Raw genomic sequence first — 16,315 nt, 5'->3', positions numbered from 1 at the left:
CATCTATAGAACTCTCCACCCCAAATCAACAGAATATACATTCTTCTCAGCACCACATCGCACTTATTCCAAAATTGACCACATAATTGGAAGTAAAGCACTCCTCAGCAAATGTACAAGAACAGAAATTATAACAAACTGTCTCTCAGACCACAGTGCAATCAAACTAGAACTCAGGACTAAGAAACTCAATCAAAACCGCTCAACTACATGGAAACTGAACAACCTGCTCCTGAATGACTACTGGGTACATAACGAAATGAAAGCAGAAATAAAGATGTTCTTTGAAACCAATGAGAACAAAGATACAACATACCAGAATCTCTGGGACACATTTAAAGCAGTGTGTAGAGGGAATTTATAGCACTAAATGCCCACAAGAGAAAGCAGGAAAGATCTAAAATTGACACTCTAACATCACAATTAAAAGAACTAGAGAGGCAAGAGCAAACACATTCAAAAGCTAGCAGAAGGCAAGAAATAACTAAGATCAGAGCAGAACTGAAGGAGATAGAGACACAAAAAACCCTCCAAAAAATCAATGAATCCAGGAGTTGGTTTTTTGAAAAGATCACAAATTGACAGACCGCTAGCAAGACTAATAAAGAAGAAAAGAGAGAGGAATCAAATAGACGCAATAAAAAATGATAAAGGGGATATCACCACCGACCCCACAGAAATACAAAAACCATCAGAGAATACTATAAATGCCTCTACGCAAATCAACTAGAAAATCTAGAAGAAATGGATAATTTCCTGGACACTTACACTCTCCCAAGACTAAACCAGGAAGAAGTTGAATCCCTGAATAGACCAATAGCAGGCTCTGAAATTGAGGCAACAATTAATAGCCTACCCACCAAAAAAAGTCCAGGACCAGATGGATTCACAGCTGAATTCTACCAGAGGTACAAGGAGGAGCTGGTACCATTCCTTCTGAAACTATTCCAATCAATAGAAAAAGAGGGAATCCTCCCTAACTCATTTTATGAGGCCAACATCATCCTGATACCAAAGCCTGGCAGAGACACACAAAAAAAGAGAATTTTAGACCAATATCCCTGATGAACATCGATGCAAAAATCCTCAATAAAATACTGGCAAACGGATTCAGCAGCACATCAAAAAGCTTATCCACCATGATCAAGTGGGCTTCATCCCTGGGATGCAAGGCTGGTTCAACATTCGCAAATCAATAAACGTAATCCAGCATATAAACAGAACCAAAGACAAGAACCACATGATTATCTCAATAGATGCAGAAAAGGCTTTTGACAAAATTCAACAGCCCTTTATGCTAAAAACGCTCAATAAATTCGGTATTGATGGAACGTACCTCAAAATAATAAGAGCTATTTATGACAAACCCACAGCTAATATCATACTGAATGGGCAAAAACTGGAAAAATTCCCTTTGAAAACTGGCACAAGACAGGGATGCCCTCTCTCACCACTCCTATTCAACATAGTGTTGGAAGTTCTGGCTAGGGCAATCAGGCAAGAGAAAGAAATCAAGGGTATCCAGTTAGGAAAAGAAGAAGTCAAATTGTCCCTGTTTGCAGATGACATGATTGTATATTTAGAAAACCCCATCGTCTCAGCCCAAAATCTCCTTAAGCTGATAAGCAACTTCAGCAAAGTCTCAGGATACAAAATTAATGTGCAAAAATCACAAGCATTCTTATACACCAGTAACAGACAAGCAGAGAGCCAAATCAGGAATGAACTTCCATTCACAATTGCTTCAAAGAGAATAAAATACCTAGGAATCCAGCTTACAAGGGATGTAAAGGACCTCTTCAAGGAGAACTACAAACCACTGCTCAGTGAAATCAAAGAGGACACAAACAAATGGAAGAACATACCATGCTCATGGATAGGAAGAATCAATATCGTGAAAATGGCCATACTGCCCAAGGTATTTATAGATTCAATGCCATCCCCATCAAGCTACCAATGACTTTCTTCACAGAATTGGAAAAAACTGCTTTAAAGTTCATATGGAACCAAAAAAGAGCCCGCATTGCCAAGACAATCCTAAGTCAAAAGGACAAAGCTGGAGGCGTCACGCTACCTGACTTCAAACTATACTACAAGGCTACAGTAACCAAAACAGCATGGTACTGGTACCAAAACAGAGATATAGACCAATGGAACAGAACAGAGTCCTCAGAAATAATACCACACATCTACAGCCATCTGATCTTTGACAAACCTGAGAGAAACAAGAAATGGGGAAAGGATTCCCTATTTAATAAATGGTGCTGGGAAAATTGGCTAGCCATAAGTAGAAAGCTGAAACTGGATCCTTTCCTTACCCCTTATACGAAAATAATTCAAGATGGATTAGAGACTTAAATGTTAGACCTAATACCATAAAAACCCTAGAAGAAAATCTAGGTAGTACCATTCAGGACATAGGCATGGGCAAGGACTTCATGTCTAAAACACCAAAAGCAACGGCAGCAAAAGCCAAAATTGACAAATGGGATCTAATTAAACTAAAGAGCTTTTGCACAGCAAAAGAAACTACCATCAGAGTGAACAGGCAACCTACAGAATGGGAAAAAATTTTTGCAACCTACTCATCTGACAAAGGGCTAATATCCAGAATCTACAAAGAACTCAAAAACAAATAAGAAAAAACAAACAACCCCATCAAAAAGTGGGGAAAGGATATGAACAGACATTTCTCAAAAGAAGACATCCATGCAGCCAACAGACACATGAAAAAATGCTCATCATCACTGGCCATCAGAGAAATGCAAATCAAAACTACAATGAGATACCATCTCACACCAGTTAGAATGGCAATCATTAAGAAGTCAGGAAACAACAGGTGTTGGAGAGGATGTGGAGAAATAGGAACACTTTTACACTGTTGGTGGGATTGTAAACTAGTTCAACCATTATGGAAAACAGTATGGCGATTCCTCAAGGATCTAGAACTAGATGTACCATATGACTCAGCCATCCCACTACTGGGTATATACCCAAAGGATTATAAATTACTCTACTACAAAGACACATGCACACGTATGTTTATTGCGGCACTATTCACAATAGCAAAGACTTGGAATCAACCCAATGTCCATCTGTGACAGACTGGATTAAGAAAATGTGGCACATATACACCATGGAATACTATGCAGCCATAAAAAAGGATGAGTTTGCATCCTTTGTAGGGACATGGATGCAGCTGGAAACCATCATTCTTAGCAAACTATCACAAGAAGAGAAAACCAAACACTGCATGTTCTCACTCATAGGTGGGAACTGAACAATGAGATCACTTGGACTCGGGAAGGGGAACATCACACACTGGGGCCTATCATGGGGAGGGGGAGGAGGGAGGGATTGCATTGGGGAGTTATACATGATATAAACGTCATGCACATGTACCCTAGAACTTAAAGTATAATAAAAAAAAATAATAATAAATAAAAACAAAAAACAAAAAAAAACAATCATGTGCCGTCTCAAGAAACAGAAGTTTTATCATTATTAATAAAAAGAATTTTAATATATATAATTGGTTAAACAAAGAGAGACTTGAAAATGCAGAAGGGAATACAAAAAGCTCTTGCTTTTCTTAAAATAATGCTACCAATTCCAGCTATCAACAGGACATTTAAAATGATTTGCCAAGACTATACATTTTGCTATGAAAGAAGAACATCAGAAAAAAGGGGATGTTGCAGCCGGCTTATACTAAGAGAACACCCGGAGCTCTATGTCCTTGAAACATGCCTGGTAATCCCTAGCACCACTCAAACCTTTCTGTGAACTCACACACTACTCTCGGGCAGTTTCCAGCTCTTCAGGATGTTCAAAATACTATCTTCAGGATATCATACTGCTCTTCGGGATATTCATTGTATACAAAAAAAACTCTGAAAATGTTAGTGAAGTGAAAGAGGAGAACATGATGTTCCAGGTATGCCATTCTCACCAATCTCCCAAATGGCAGCCTAGTTCCTAGTCTGTGAGGAGTCCTGCAGCAATATATACATATACACATACATACATATGGCTTCTTAAATATAAAGTCATTAACTCCCAACACAAAAATAAAAATACATTTTTTGTCCCTATATCAAGAAAGCTCTTACACGGCTAGGAGTATTGCAATTTTCCAGTATATCCTAACATTAGATGGAGTTTCAGACATTTTTTTCAGAGGTGTATTTTTCAGCTAAGTAATCATAAAAGCCTCTCTATGTCAATTAATTAGGAGATAAAGTGGCAAAATATAAAAACATTGTTAAAAGTTTGTTATTATCTTATATAGTAAATAGAATAAAGACATTTTCACAGCCATAAAATATTGCAAGGATCCTACATCAGAGATAGATAATCTTAAACATAAATGTTTAAGTTAACCTTCTTAGGGATCTTCCAGCTCTGAAGCTCCTACACAGGTATTATAGAAATTAAGTAATCTGGCCGGGTGTGGTGGCTCAACCCTATAATCCCAGCATTTTGGGAGGCCGAGGCAGACAGATCACCTGAGGTCAGGAGTTCAAGACCAGCCTGACCAACATGGAGAAATCCCGTCTCTACTAAAAACACAAAAATCAGCCAGGCATGGTGGCCAGTGCCTGTAATCTCAGCTACTTGGGAGTCTGAAGCAGGAGGATCAGTTGAACCTGGGAGGCAGAGGTTGTAGTGAGCCAAGATCGTGCCACTGCACTCCAACCTGGGAGACAAGAGTGAGACTCTGTCTAAAAAAAAAAAAAAAAAAAAAAAAAAAAAAAAAAAAAAGACATGAGAGAAAGAAAGAAAGAAAGAAAGAGAAAGGAAGGAAGGAAGGAAGGAAGGAAGAAAGAAAGAAAGAAAGAAAGAAAGAAATTACAAGATCTGTGTAATTGAGATAAATACTCTTTCTGAGGAGAAATAAAATATTAACTTCATTATATAATTATTAGCTTTCTTTTTCTTTTTCTTTGAGACAGAGTTTTGCTCTTGTTGCCCAGGCTGGAGTGCAGTGGTGTGATCTCAGCTCACTGCAACTTCTGCCTCCTGGGTTCAAGTGATTCTCCTGCCTCAGCCTTCCTGAGTAGCTGGGATTACAGACACGTGCCACCACGCCCAGTTAATTTTGTATTTTTAGTAGAGATGGAGTTTCTCCATGTTGGTCAAGCTGGGCTCGAACTCCTGACTTTAGACAATCCGCCCACCTCGGCCTCCCAAAGTGCTGGGATTACAAGCAGCTTTATTGATTGATTACATTTTTTCTAAGTGATCGTTGGCAAGTCACTTAACTCTGAGTTCATTCTCAAAAATGAAGTTAGGTAATATTATTTATTCCTCAAAGCATGTTTGAGACTCAGAGGTAATAACTGTGAGCATCTCAAGAATAAGTGCTTTCAACCACAGTTCATTTCTTCCTCCTTTCCTTTAGAGGTTAAAACTCTTAAACATTATGGTCAGTTGAAGAGCCAGCTTACCTATCCACCCCCACTGTAATTCCACTCAAAGAAAAATTCAATGTAAAATTGGGTACCTCTTCTTGAGAAGCCTCTACAACAGAATACTAACAGCTTCCATCACCCCAGCACTCCTGGACTTCCTTTCTCTCATACATAAACTTTGTTAAGAGCCTATGTTCATTAGAGTGATGCCTGACTACATTTCTAACATTTGGGACACTCTGGAACATAGTTCCAAGGTAAATACTACTACATAGGGTGGTTGTTACTGTTCTCAGGCTAACAGAACAAAGAAATTCACACTACTTCAGAAGAGGATCTAATGAGACATTAGAAGGGAGTTCCTAACACTAGGAATCATTAACCGCTGGAGGAACGGAACACAAAAAGAGATACATCTTCTTTCATTTGAACAGATTTAAAAAGTGGAACAAATTGAATAAATGAAGAGTATGTAGAGACATAAAGATAGAAAAGTTGATCTTTCAAGGTGTCCTCTAATCCTAGGACTCAATTAATGCTTGTTATCATTTGTGGCCAGTAAATTCTCCTGAATTCCCAAGTTCCCTTGGTTATGGTCAAAAGGCATAGGTGGCTTTCTAGAGTGCCACCTATGCTTTGAAATCGTAATCAAGAGTGATCCATTATAATCTGTATGCTGTCTTCTCTTTTATACCAAAGTCATCCAAATGGTTTTTACACATGTACAAGATGAGTTAAGAGTCTTCCAAGAAAGAGTATGTTTTTCAAATCACCTCTTCTGCTCATTCTTTAACAAGGCAATGGAATGCCACATGGTTTTATTCTCAGTTTCTTCATAGCTGTCTTCATATCAGCATTTCTGAGTGTGTAGATGAGGGGGTTCAACATAGGTGTAATCACTGTGTAAAACATGGAGAATATCTTATCCACAGAGAAGCTGCAGAAAGGCCTCAAATAGATGAATACACATGGCATGAAGATCAGGCTGACCACTGTCAGGTGAGAGGCACAGGTAGAGAGGACCTTGTTCTGGCCCTGGCGGAAGTGTGTTCTCAGGGTGATCAGGATGATAGCATAAGAGAATAGTAAGACCAAGAAGCAGACAAGAGACAGCAGACCACTGTTGGCTATCATCAGCACCTCTACCACATAGGTGTCCATGCAGGCCAGCTTGATGACCTGTGGGACATCACAGTAGAAGTTGTCCAGTTCATTGGGGCCACAGAAGGGCAGCTGGATGACTAGTATGATCTGCATGATAGAGTGGATAAATCCCCCACACCAGCAGGCAAGAACCAACCAAAGGCATAGCTGGGGATTCATGACTGTAAGGTAGCGCAAAGGGTTACTGATGGCAACGTACCTGTCATAGGCCATGACTGTCAGCAGAAACATCTCACTGGCTCCTAGAAAGTGGAGGAAGTAGATCTGGGTCAGACATCCTGAAAAAGAGATGCTCTTGCTCTGCTGTAGGAAATCCCCTAACATCTTTGGCACAGTAACACAGCTCAGGCATAGGTCAATGAAAGAGAGATGACCTAAAAAATAATACATAGGAGATTGGAGCAGGTGAGCATGGACTTGCACTGTTACCACTATCAAGAGGTTTCCCAGGACAATAGCAATGTAAAAAAACAAAAATAGTAAGAAGAGAAATAGCTGCAGCTCCCAAGAAGATGATAGGCCCAGAAGAACAAATTCTGTCACATTAGAATCTTGTTCTTTTTTCATCAAGCCAAGAATATCAAGTGACCTGGAGAAAGAAGAATTAAATCAGAACAAGGGAGATTTAAGATAGAGAACTAGAAACTAGAAAGAAACACAATGACCTGGATATGAGGTGATAAGTGCATGCTAATCTTTCCATTTCTTTTAATAGACAGAATAATGTCCTCTAAGGACAAAAGTTCTGGAATGGAATATCTAGATCCAATGCCTAGCTCCACCATTACCAATGGAGTACCCTCAGGCAAGGAAATAAACCTCTCTGAGTTTTATTATTTGGTTATTCAGTTTAATGCAGAGTTAATAATATCTCCCAAGATTGTTTTGAGAATCAAATGTAATGCCTTCGAGCACCATAAAAAAATAACTAGATCTCTCAAGATGAGGAAATATCTCTTACTCATCTTTGTAACCACAGCGCAATACTTACTGCATAGCAGAAGCTCAATAATGTTATCAAATCAAAGGAAGAATGTTTTGTAAACAACAAATTGCTATGTTGTTCAAAGGTTAGTAGTTACTATGAATAAACGTATTAGGAAATAAATCATTTAGGAAGGATTGAAAAAGAGCTCGTATTTTTGTCTTTAGTATCCCAGGTCACAGAAATTGGGAAGTTTGTAAAAATGAGGTAAGAAGAAATAGTCTCAGTCTTTAAGATATAGGGATGCATCAGACTCAGAATGAGTGGGACAATGATTAAAAGACACTAATCACCAAGAGAAGAGACCAAGGGCCATGACCCACATCATGGGGGCATGCACAAAAGCCCACCATGACCCTTTTATAAAACAGAGTAACAAGAGAAATCAGAGTTGTATTGCTTCTGGACTTTTCAACAACCATAGATCCATAAGAAAATAAAGGATTTGCTAAGATATTGTTAGATCCATTTTCCCCTGCTCTACACTCATACTCATTCCCAACGTTTGGTGACAGTACCTTGGATTACAAACAGAAAATCAGAGAACGTTGATACATTTCTTCCATTGAAGTATTTAAAAATTAGTAGATGCTTCTCTGTCTAGAATATTTTTTACCTAGAACCAGCTATAGGCAAAATATAAAGTAAGACAAGATTTTATTTTGTGTCCCAAGCTTTGTAACCCACGTTGCACTTGGTTCTATCGAGTCATTCAGAGAATGTTGCCCAATAAAATCCTTCATACTAGAGATCAGATATTTACAAAGACAATGCAGAAAAGTACTTAAATTCTAAAAATAAAAACCCTTAATGACAAGAAAACTTTCTTTAGGATATTATTCCAAGATAAGCCAGTGAGAGAGAGATTCGGGGCTCAAGCCACCTTTGGATGCCTCTGTCACACTATGTTTGTGACCATCCTCTTCATCTGCCTGTATAACCAGGTGCACAGGTGCATCTAAATCTATAATCTCATAACTAATAGAAGGAATCACCTCACTTTCTAGAATCAATTGGAAAATAAGACAAAGCAAGAAATACAAGTTAGGGAACGATTTGCTGTTATATGTACAGCCCTACTTGAGCTCTGCTATATTGAAAATTCTCCAATCTTTTTTGGATGCACCAAGGATTGCAAATTTCCATAAGAAAACATCATTTTGATGCTCTTTTCAGTTATCTAAAATGCATAATTAACAGGAGTCAAGTCTCATTAAAATTATGGATCTAATTTTAAAAAATAATCTTGGGAAAACTGGAAAAGTGAGAAAGCGAAACCAAAGTTATTTTTTTAATTAAAAAAGGTTTCTAGAAGCCAGAAAACAATGGGAACACATAATCTAAAGTACTGTTATAATTTAGTCTCAGAATACAGCTGGGAAACAATGTGATTATTTCCTAATGTAAAGGCATAGTATACCCAGGGTATATGGTACACTTGCTATTTCCACCAAACATATGTTGAGAAAGAAATGATTATATTAAAACAGACAATATTAAAACTAAATAAATCAGAAGGATAGATTAAATAAGAGAAGAATATGTAAACTATGTTTTAACCCAAATTACTATAGTCCATTTATAAACCTGAGTTTACAGCCTACTTGTTTAAAGTAAGATTTAATATTAGGAAATTTTAGTACTATAAATATTCTGGACAGTTCCTAGGTGATTACTCTGATAAGATTTTGATTAATAATATCAAAATCTTTACAATTACTTAAGATAAAAATAGGCAACCCTGTATATTAGTTATGTGAGTTTTAATCAAGGTAAGGGCTGGATTCTGGTTATTCTTGGATTTTTTTTACTGACAATACATTTGCAATCTTCAGCCAATATGAAACATACTACTAAACACTATAGAAAGCTCCCTCTTAGGTTTAATAACGTTTCGACATTTGGTATTCATTTCCCAGCTTCTGTGTTTCTGAAGTCTGATCACAGTAAGAAACTAAGCCTGTGACTGTTCTGTGAAGAATGAAAAGAACACGACACCCATCAACACGAAGGAATGTCTACACCCCAAAACTACCCCCAATCACAACATAACTTCCCTTGCCAAAGCCCTGCAGAGCATGGAGAGCCACATTCAAAAATACCAGCTCCATTATCCCGTTAGCAGTCAGATCAGGCCCTATCAAGCATTTCATGTTTCATAGCCTAAAAATAACTTAAGAATGTGAAAAAGTCAATAAAAATTTTAAGTACACAAAATGAGCCAAAATAATGGAGAATGCTTAATGCAAAATGAAAGTCTTTTTGGAAGGGCACTGCTTTGAGAGAAGAGGACAAACTAAAGCTCCTTAAATAATCAAAGGCTACTTGTGTACAGCTGAACAGCTGGCTGCTCATCTTTCTAAACAGGGAACCAGAGATGTTTATGAGGAAAATATGAAGAAAAGGAGTAAAATTTTTCTCCTGGTACTTGTGCATGTGTGTGCTTTAAGCATAATAGTATACTATATTCTGCTATTATGTTTGTCTTGTATTTATTTTGGTCTGTGTGGAACTAAATGCATTATTAGAGGAGGAAATTTGACTAGCTTAACAATAGAAAATGATTTGCTAGCTGGAGTTTCAATTCCATATGAATTCCTTCTAGAGGCATTTGATGCATTTTTAAATTTCTCCTGAAAACCAAGAAGTGGACACCATTAGTTGAAGATGGTACCTACAGGGGTACTCTCTATTGAGAAAGAAACAATCTTCCTGCTCTAAACTTCTTTGGCCTTGTTTGAAACATTGCATTCTATATTGCACCTGTGGAGAGTAAAGAAGATTTTAGTAAAAAGAAACTTGAATAATTAAAGAAATGGAAACCGGAATCTAGAAGGGACCATAGCAGAATTAGGTAGTCTTAAGACAATCTTGCCGTGAAACCCGTGCCTTCAGTTATGTGAATTTGGTCCTATCTTATCCAAATCTTGCAACTATCTTCTAAGATGCCACTAGCCCTAGAATTCCTTGATGCTATAGGAATTTCACTGTTCTGTGAATGTTTCTAAGAGTAAATTTAAAACAACAAAGCTCAAATGATCTCTTAAATGTAAAAATGATCAATGCCAGAGTATAGAGAGAAAAAGAGTGAGGACAACAGTAAACATAACAATAGCATCAGAGTCAGACAGAGGAGCAGGAAGGGGAGGGGAGCTTTGAATAAATATATCTGAGAAACCTACATCTTTGCTTGTCAGAAGCTATGTGGTTTCAAGGAAGGAAGATGTTTTCCTGCCATTCATCCTACCAACCCTGTCTTCAGCTTCAGGCCAGCAAAATGGGCAATCTTCAGATGACCATCGCAGCTGCCCAGTGCATGTCTTAACTGCTTCCTTATAAGCCAAGCCCTAGTTGAGGGCTGGCTGTATGAACTGGAAATATCTCCTATCCCTAGGACTCTAGCTGTGTCTGAGGTTTTTATGGTTCTTACAACACTGCTTAGTTTAATGAGCCCTGGGATTCCCTAGGCTGCTGCTGTTTGAGTTGTATTAAATTTAGTTCTTGCTAGGAAGCTGACCTTGGGACCTACAGGCTCTGAAGCAATTAGACCTGCTTCATAACAGAATCCACTTATTTGACTTACTTTGGATTGATTAATTTGTAATTTGTCATTGATTTATTTGTATATGCCATCCATTTTCCATGCCTCAGTCTGTATCTGAAGAAGATTCTCACTGGTTTTTCTCTCAGCCATGCTCCTTGAAGTAGCAGAAGCTGAAGGATAAATACCATGCTAAGGTATTTATCTCTGGGATAATTCCAGGGATAGCTTAGTATTTATCCTTTAAGGTAATATAGAGTCTTGATACAACACCTGATCTCTTGAAATCTCAAGCAGCTTACCTACTGGCATTTATTCATGGAGTGTATCCAGAAAACACAGCTGTTGTCATTAGTAATTTAATTTTTTATAGACTGTCAAATCTAATTTTTTAAATATCATAAAACATAATTCTCAAACAAATACATAATGAACACATCAAAACCTGTATTTAACTAATTAATGAGGGACAGCAGGATAACAAAGCCTGTTCAAAAAAGAATATGAAAAGTGTGATTTTACATAATCAGAGCAAAAAATGAACACTAAAATAAAATTGTTAAATTAGACGTAATCCAGTTAATGTCTCATGACACAGATTTACCTATATAACAAACCTGCACGTGTACCTCTGAACTTAAAAGTTAAAAAATACCAACATGACAAAAATATTCATTTTATTTCATACAGCTCTAAAAAGGGGTAATAAGACCTTAATCTTTGGGATTATCTTTTCTACCACACTAAAAAGATACAATTTAGCAGTTTTCTATAACATCTAGCTATATGTAATTATACAATGTCTGAGATTCCATAATTCATATATAATAAGTTAAACAAAATCACATTTGCTAGAGAGTCAGATGACTCTTAGCTGGGCTTGCTAAACAATGTTTTTTGTTTTGTTATTTTTTATTTCTGTTGGTACATAGTAGGTGTATATATTTATGGAGTATGAGATATTTGGGTACAGGCAAATAATACATAATAATCACATCGTGGTAAATGGGGTATTTATCCCCTCAAGCATTTATCCTTCGTGTTACAAACAATCCAATTATATTCCTTTGGTTACTTTAAAATGTACAATTAAATCATTATTTACTATATTTACCCTGTTGTGCTATCAAACACTAGATACTATTTGTTCTTTATATTTTTTACCCCTAACTATTCCCATTTTTCCTCATCCCACACCTCCACCATCCTTCTCAGTTTTTGGTAACCATCATTCTACTCTTTATCTGCATGATTCAATCGTTTTAATTTTTAGTTCCCACAAATAAGTGAGAATATGGGAAGTTTGTCTATCTGTGCCTGGCTTATTTCACTTAACACAATAATCCCCATTTCCATCTGTGTTGTTGCAAATGATCTCATTCTTTTTATGGCTGAATAGTACTCTATTGTATATGTATGTACCACATTTTCTTTATTCATTCATCTATTGATGGAAACTTAGGTTGCTTTCACATCTTGGCTATTGTGAACAAAGCTAAAACAGACATGAGAATGCAGATAACACTTTGATATACTGTTATTTTTTCTTTTGGGTCTACATCTAGCAATGAGGTTGCAAGATCATAAAGTAGCTCTATATTTAATTTTGGGGGAAATCTCCAAACTGTTTTCCATAGTGATTGTACTAATTCACATTCCTACCAACAGAGTATGAGAGTTCCCTTTTCTCCTCATCCTCATCAGCATTTGTTATTGCCTGTCTTTGGATAAAAGCCATTTTAAATGGGGTGAGATGATATCTCATTGTAGCTTTGAGGTACATTTCTCTGATGATCAATGGTGTTGAGCACATTTTATATATCTGTTTGCTATTTGTATTGTCTTTTGAGAAATCTCTATTCAGACCCTTTGCCTAGTTTTAAATTAGATTATTCGGTTTTTTCCTATAAAGTTGTTTCCTGGTTATTAATCCCTTGTCAGATGGGTAGTTTGCAAATATTTTCTCCCATTCTGTGGGTTGAATCTCTACATTGTTGATTGTTTTTCCTTGGATGTGCAGAAGCTTTTTAACTGGATGTGATCCCACTTGTCCGTTTTTGCTTTGGTGGCCCGTGTTCGTGGAGTATTTCTCAAGAAATCTTTGCCCAGACCAATATCTAAGAGAGTTTCCCCCAATGTTTTCTTTTAGTAGTTTAATTTTTTAAGGTCTTAGATTTAAGCCTTTAATCCATTTTAATTTGATTTTTGTATATGCCAAGAGCTAGGGGTCTTGTTTCATTCTTCTGCATATGGATATCCAGTTTTCCCAGCACCATTTATTGAAGAGACTGTTCTTTCCCCAATGTATGTTCTTGGCACTTTTGTAGAAAATGAGTTCACTGTTCATGTACAGATTTGCTTCTGGGTTCTCTATTCTGTTCCATTGACCTATGGTCTGTTTTTTATACCAGTACTATGCTGTTTTGGTTACCATAGCTCTATAGTGTAGCTTAAAGTCAGGTAATGTGATTCATCCAGTTTTGGTTTATTTGTTCAGGATAGCTCTGGGTATTCTGGATCATTTGGGTTTCCATATCAATTTTAGGATTGTTTTTTCTATTTCTGTGAAGAATGGCATTGGCATTTTGATAGAGATTCAATCTGTAGATTGCTTTTGGTAGTATAACATTTTGACAATGACTGTTTTAATTCGCTAACAAGGAATATCTTTCCATTTCTTTGTGTCTTTAGTTTCTTTCATCAATGTTTTATAGTTTTCATTGTAGAGATTTTCACTTTTTTGGTTAATTCCTAGGTATTTAATTTTATTTGCAGCTATTGCAAATGGGATTACTTTCTTGGTTTGTTTTTCAGACAGTTCACTGTTGACATATAGAAATGCCACTGACCATTATATGTTGATTTTGTATCCTGCAACTTTACTAAATTTGTTTGTCAGTTCTAATAGTGTTTTTGTGGAGTTTTTAGGTCTTTCCAAATATAAGACCACATCATCTGTAAACAAGGATAATTTGACTTCTTCCTTTCCAATTTGGATGCCTTTTATTTCTTTCTCTTCTCTGACTGCTTTAGCTAGGACTTCTAGTACTATAGTAAATAAAGTGGTAAAAGTTGGCATTTTTGTTGTGCTCCAGATATTAAAGGCTTTCAGCTTCTCTCCATTCAGCATAATTCTATCTGTGGGTCTGTCATATATGGCTTTTACTATGTTGCAGTTTGTTCCTTCTATACCCAGTTTTTTGGATTTTTATGATGAATGGATGTTGAACTTTATCAAATTTTTCAGCATCAGTTGAAATTATGAGATGGTTATTCTCCTTCACACTGTTGATTGTGTATCATACCGATTGATTTGCACCTATTGAACCATTCTTGCATCCCTGGGATCAGTCCTACTTTGTATGTTGTCATTTATTTGTGGAAGCTAAAAATCAAAACAATTGAACTCATGGAGATATAAAGTGGAAGGTTACCAGAAACTGAGAAAGATAGTGGCTGGGGGGATGGGCAGGCAGGTAGGGATGGTTAATGGGCACAAAAAGTAGTTAGAAAGAATGAATAAAATCTACTATTTAATAGCACAAGAGGGTGACTATCGTCAATCATAATTTAATTGTACATTTTGAAGTAACTAAAAGAGTGTAATTGAGTTGTCTGTAACCCAAAGGATAAAAATGCTTGAGGGGGATGGATACCCCATTTACCATTACATGATTATTATGCATTGCATGCCTGTATCTAAGTATCTCATGTACTCAGTAAATATATGCACCTACCACATGCATACCAAAGTCTAAAATAAATTTTAAAAAAGAAAAGGCCAGGCACAGTGGCTCACACCTGTAATCCCAGCACTTTGGGAGGCCAAGGCAGGTGGATCAACTGAGGTCAGGAGTTCAAGACCAGCCTGGCCCAACATGATGAAACCCCGCCTCTAATACAAAATACAAAAAAAAAAAAAAAATTAGCTGGGCATGGTGGTGGGCACTTGTAATCCCAGCTACTCAGGAGACTGAGACAGAAGAATCACTTGAACCCAGGAGGCGCACAATGCGCTGAGCCGAGATGGCACCATTGCACTCCAGCCTGAGCAACAACAGCGAAACTCTGTCAAGAAAGAAGGAAGGAAGGAAGGAAGGAAGGAAGGAAGGAAGGAAGGAAGGAGAAACTACAAGGCAATAACTTGACCATAGATGCAAAAATTCTCAACAAAATACCAGCAAACTGAATCCAACAACACATTAAAAAGACAGTTCACCACAACCAAGTGAGTTTTATTCCAGGAATGCAAGGGTGATACAGTATAAGTGAATCAAAAAGTTTGATACATTACACTAATAGAATAAAAGACAAAAACTATACGATCATTTCAATAGATGCAAAAAAAAGCATCTGATAAAATTTATCCTTGCTTCGTGATAAAAATTCAACAAATTTAGGCATAGAAGGAGCATACTTCAACATAATAAAGGCCATATATCAGAAACTCACAGTGAAAATCATACTGACATAGGAAAAACAGAAAGTCCTTCTTCCAAGAACAGAAAAAAGACAAGGATGCTCACTTTCACCACACCTATTTAATGTAGCACTGGAAGTTTTGGCCAGAGAATCAGCAAGAGAAAGAAATAAAAGGCATTCGAATTGGAAAAGAAGAAGTCAAATTGTTTCTCGTTGCAGATGACATGATCTTATAGAGACAAAAACATAAAAACATTATCAAGACAACTCTTAGAAGTGATAAATGAATTCAGTAAGGTTGCAGAATACAAAATCAACACACAAAAATAAGTAGCACTTTTATGTGGTAATAATTGTCTGAAAAGAATTCAAGATAACAATCTTATTTATAGTATCTACAAAATAAAAAAATATAACTCTTAGGAATTAGTTTAACCAAGGATGTGAAAGATATCTACAATGAAGCCATAAAACATTTATGAAAAAATTTGAATACAGAAATAAATGGAAAGATAATCCTGCATTCATGGATTCAAATAATTAATATTGTTAAAATGTTCACACTACCCAAAACAATCTATGGATTTATCGAAATACCAATGACATTCTTCACAGAAATAGAAACAACAATCCTAAAATTTGTATGGAACTTACAAAAGACTTGGAATAGCCAAAGCAGTCTTGACCCAAAAGAACAAAGTTGGAGGCATCACGCTACCTGACCTCAAAGTATACTATAAAGCTATAGTAACCAAAACAGCATGATACTGGCATAAAAAGAGATGCAAA

At 36.7% G+C, this 16,315-nt stretch overlaps 2 protein-coding genes across 2 annotated transcripts in view; both read right to left on the bottom strand.

Annotated features, from left to right (window-relative positions):
- The window catches only part of LOC117070098 (olfactory receptor 4K2), a 129,853-nt gene that overhangs the window by 85,863 nt on the left and 27,675 nt on the right, over positions 1 to 16,315 (bottom strand). The gene's annotated exons all lie outside the window — the stretch shown is intronic.
- Positions 6,204 to 7,186, bottom strand: LOC117070100 (olfactory receptor 4Q3). The gene has a single exon (XM_033188793.1). The coding sequence runs from the start codon at positions 7,143 to 7,145 to the stop codon at positions 6,204 to 6,206; it is 942 nt and encodes a 313-aa protein (XP_033044684.1). The 5' UTR covers positions 7,146 to 7,186.

The sequence above is a fragment of the Trachypithecus francoisi genome, unplaced genomic scaffold (genome assembly GCF_009764315.1).
Source record: "Trachypithecus francoisi isolate TF-2019V2 unplaced genomic scaffold, Tfra_2.0 Lachesis_group3, whole genome shotgun sequence".
NCBI classification, from domain to species: Eukaryota; Metazoa; Chordata; class Mammalia; order Primates; family Cercopithecidae; genus Trachypithecus; species Trachypithecus francoisi.
Note: the sequence above shows the minus strand (reverse complement) of the source record. Positions and strands in the feature narration are given on the sequence as shown.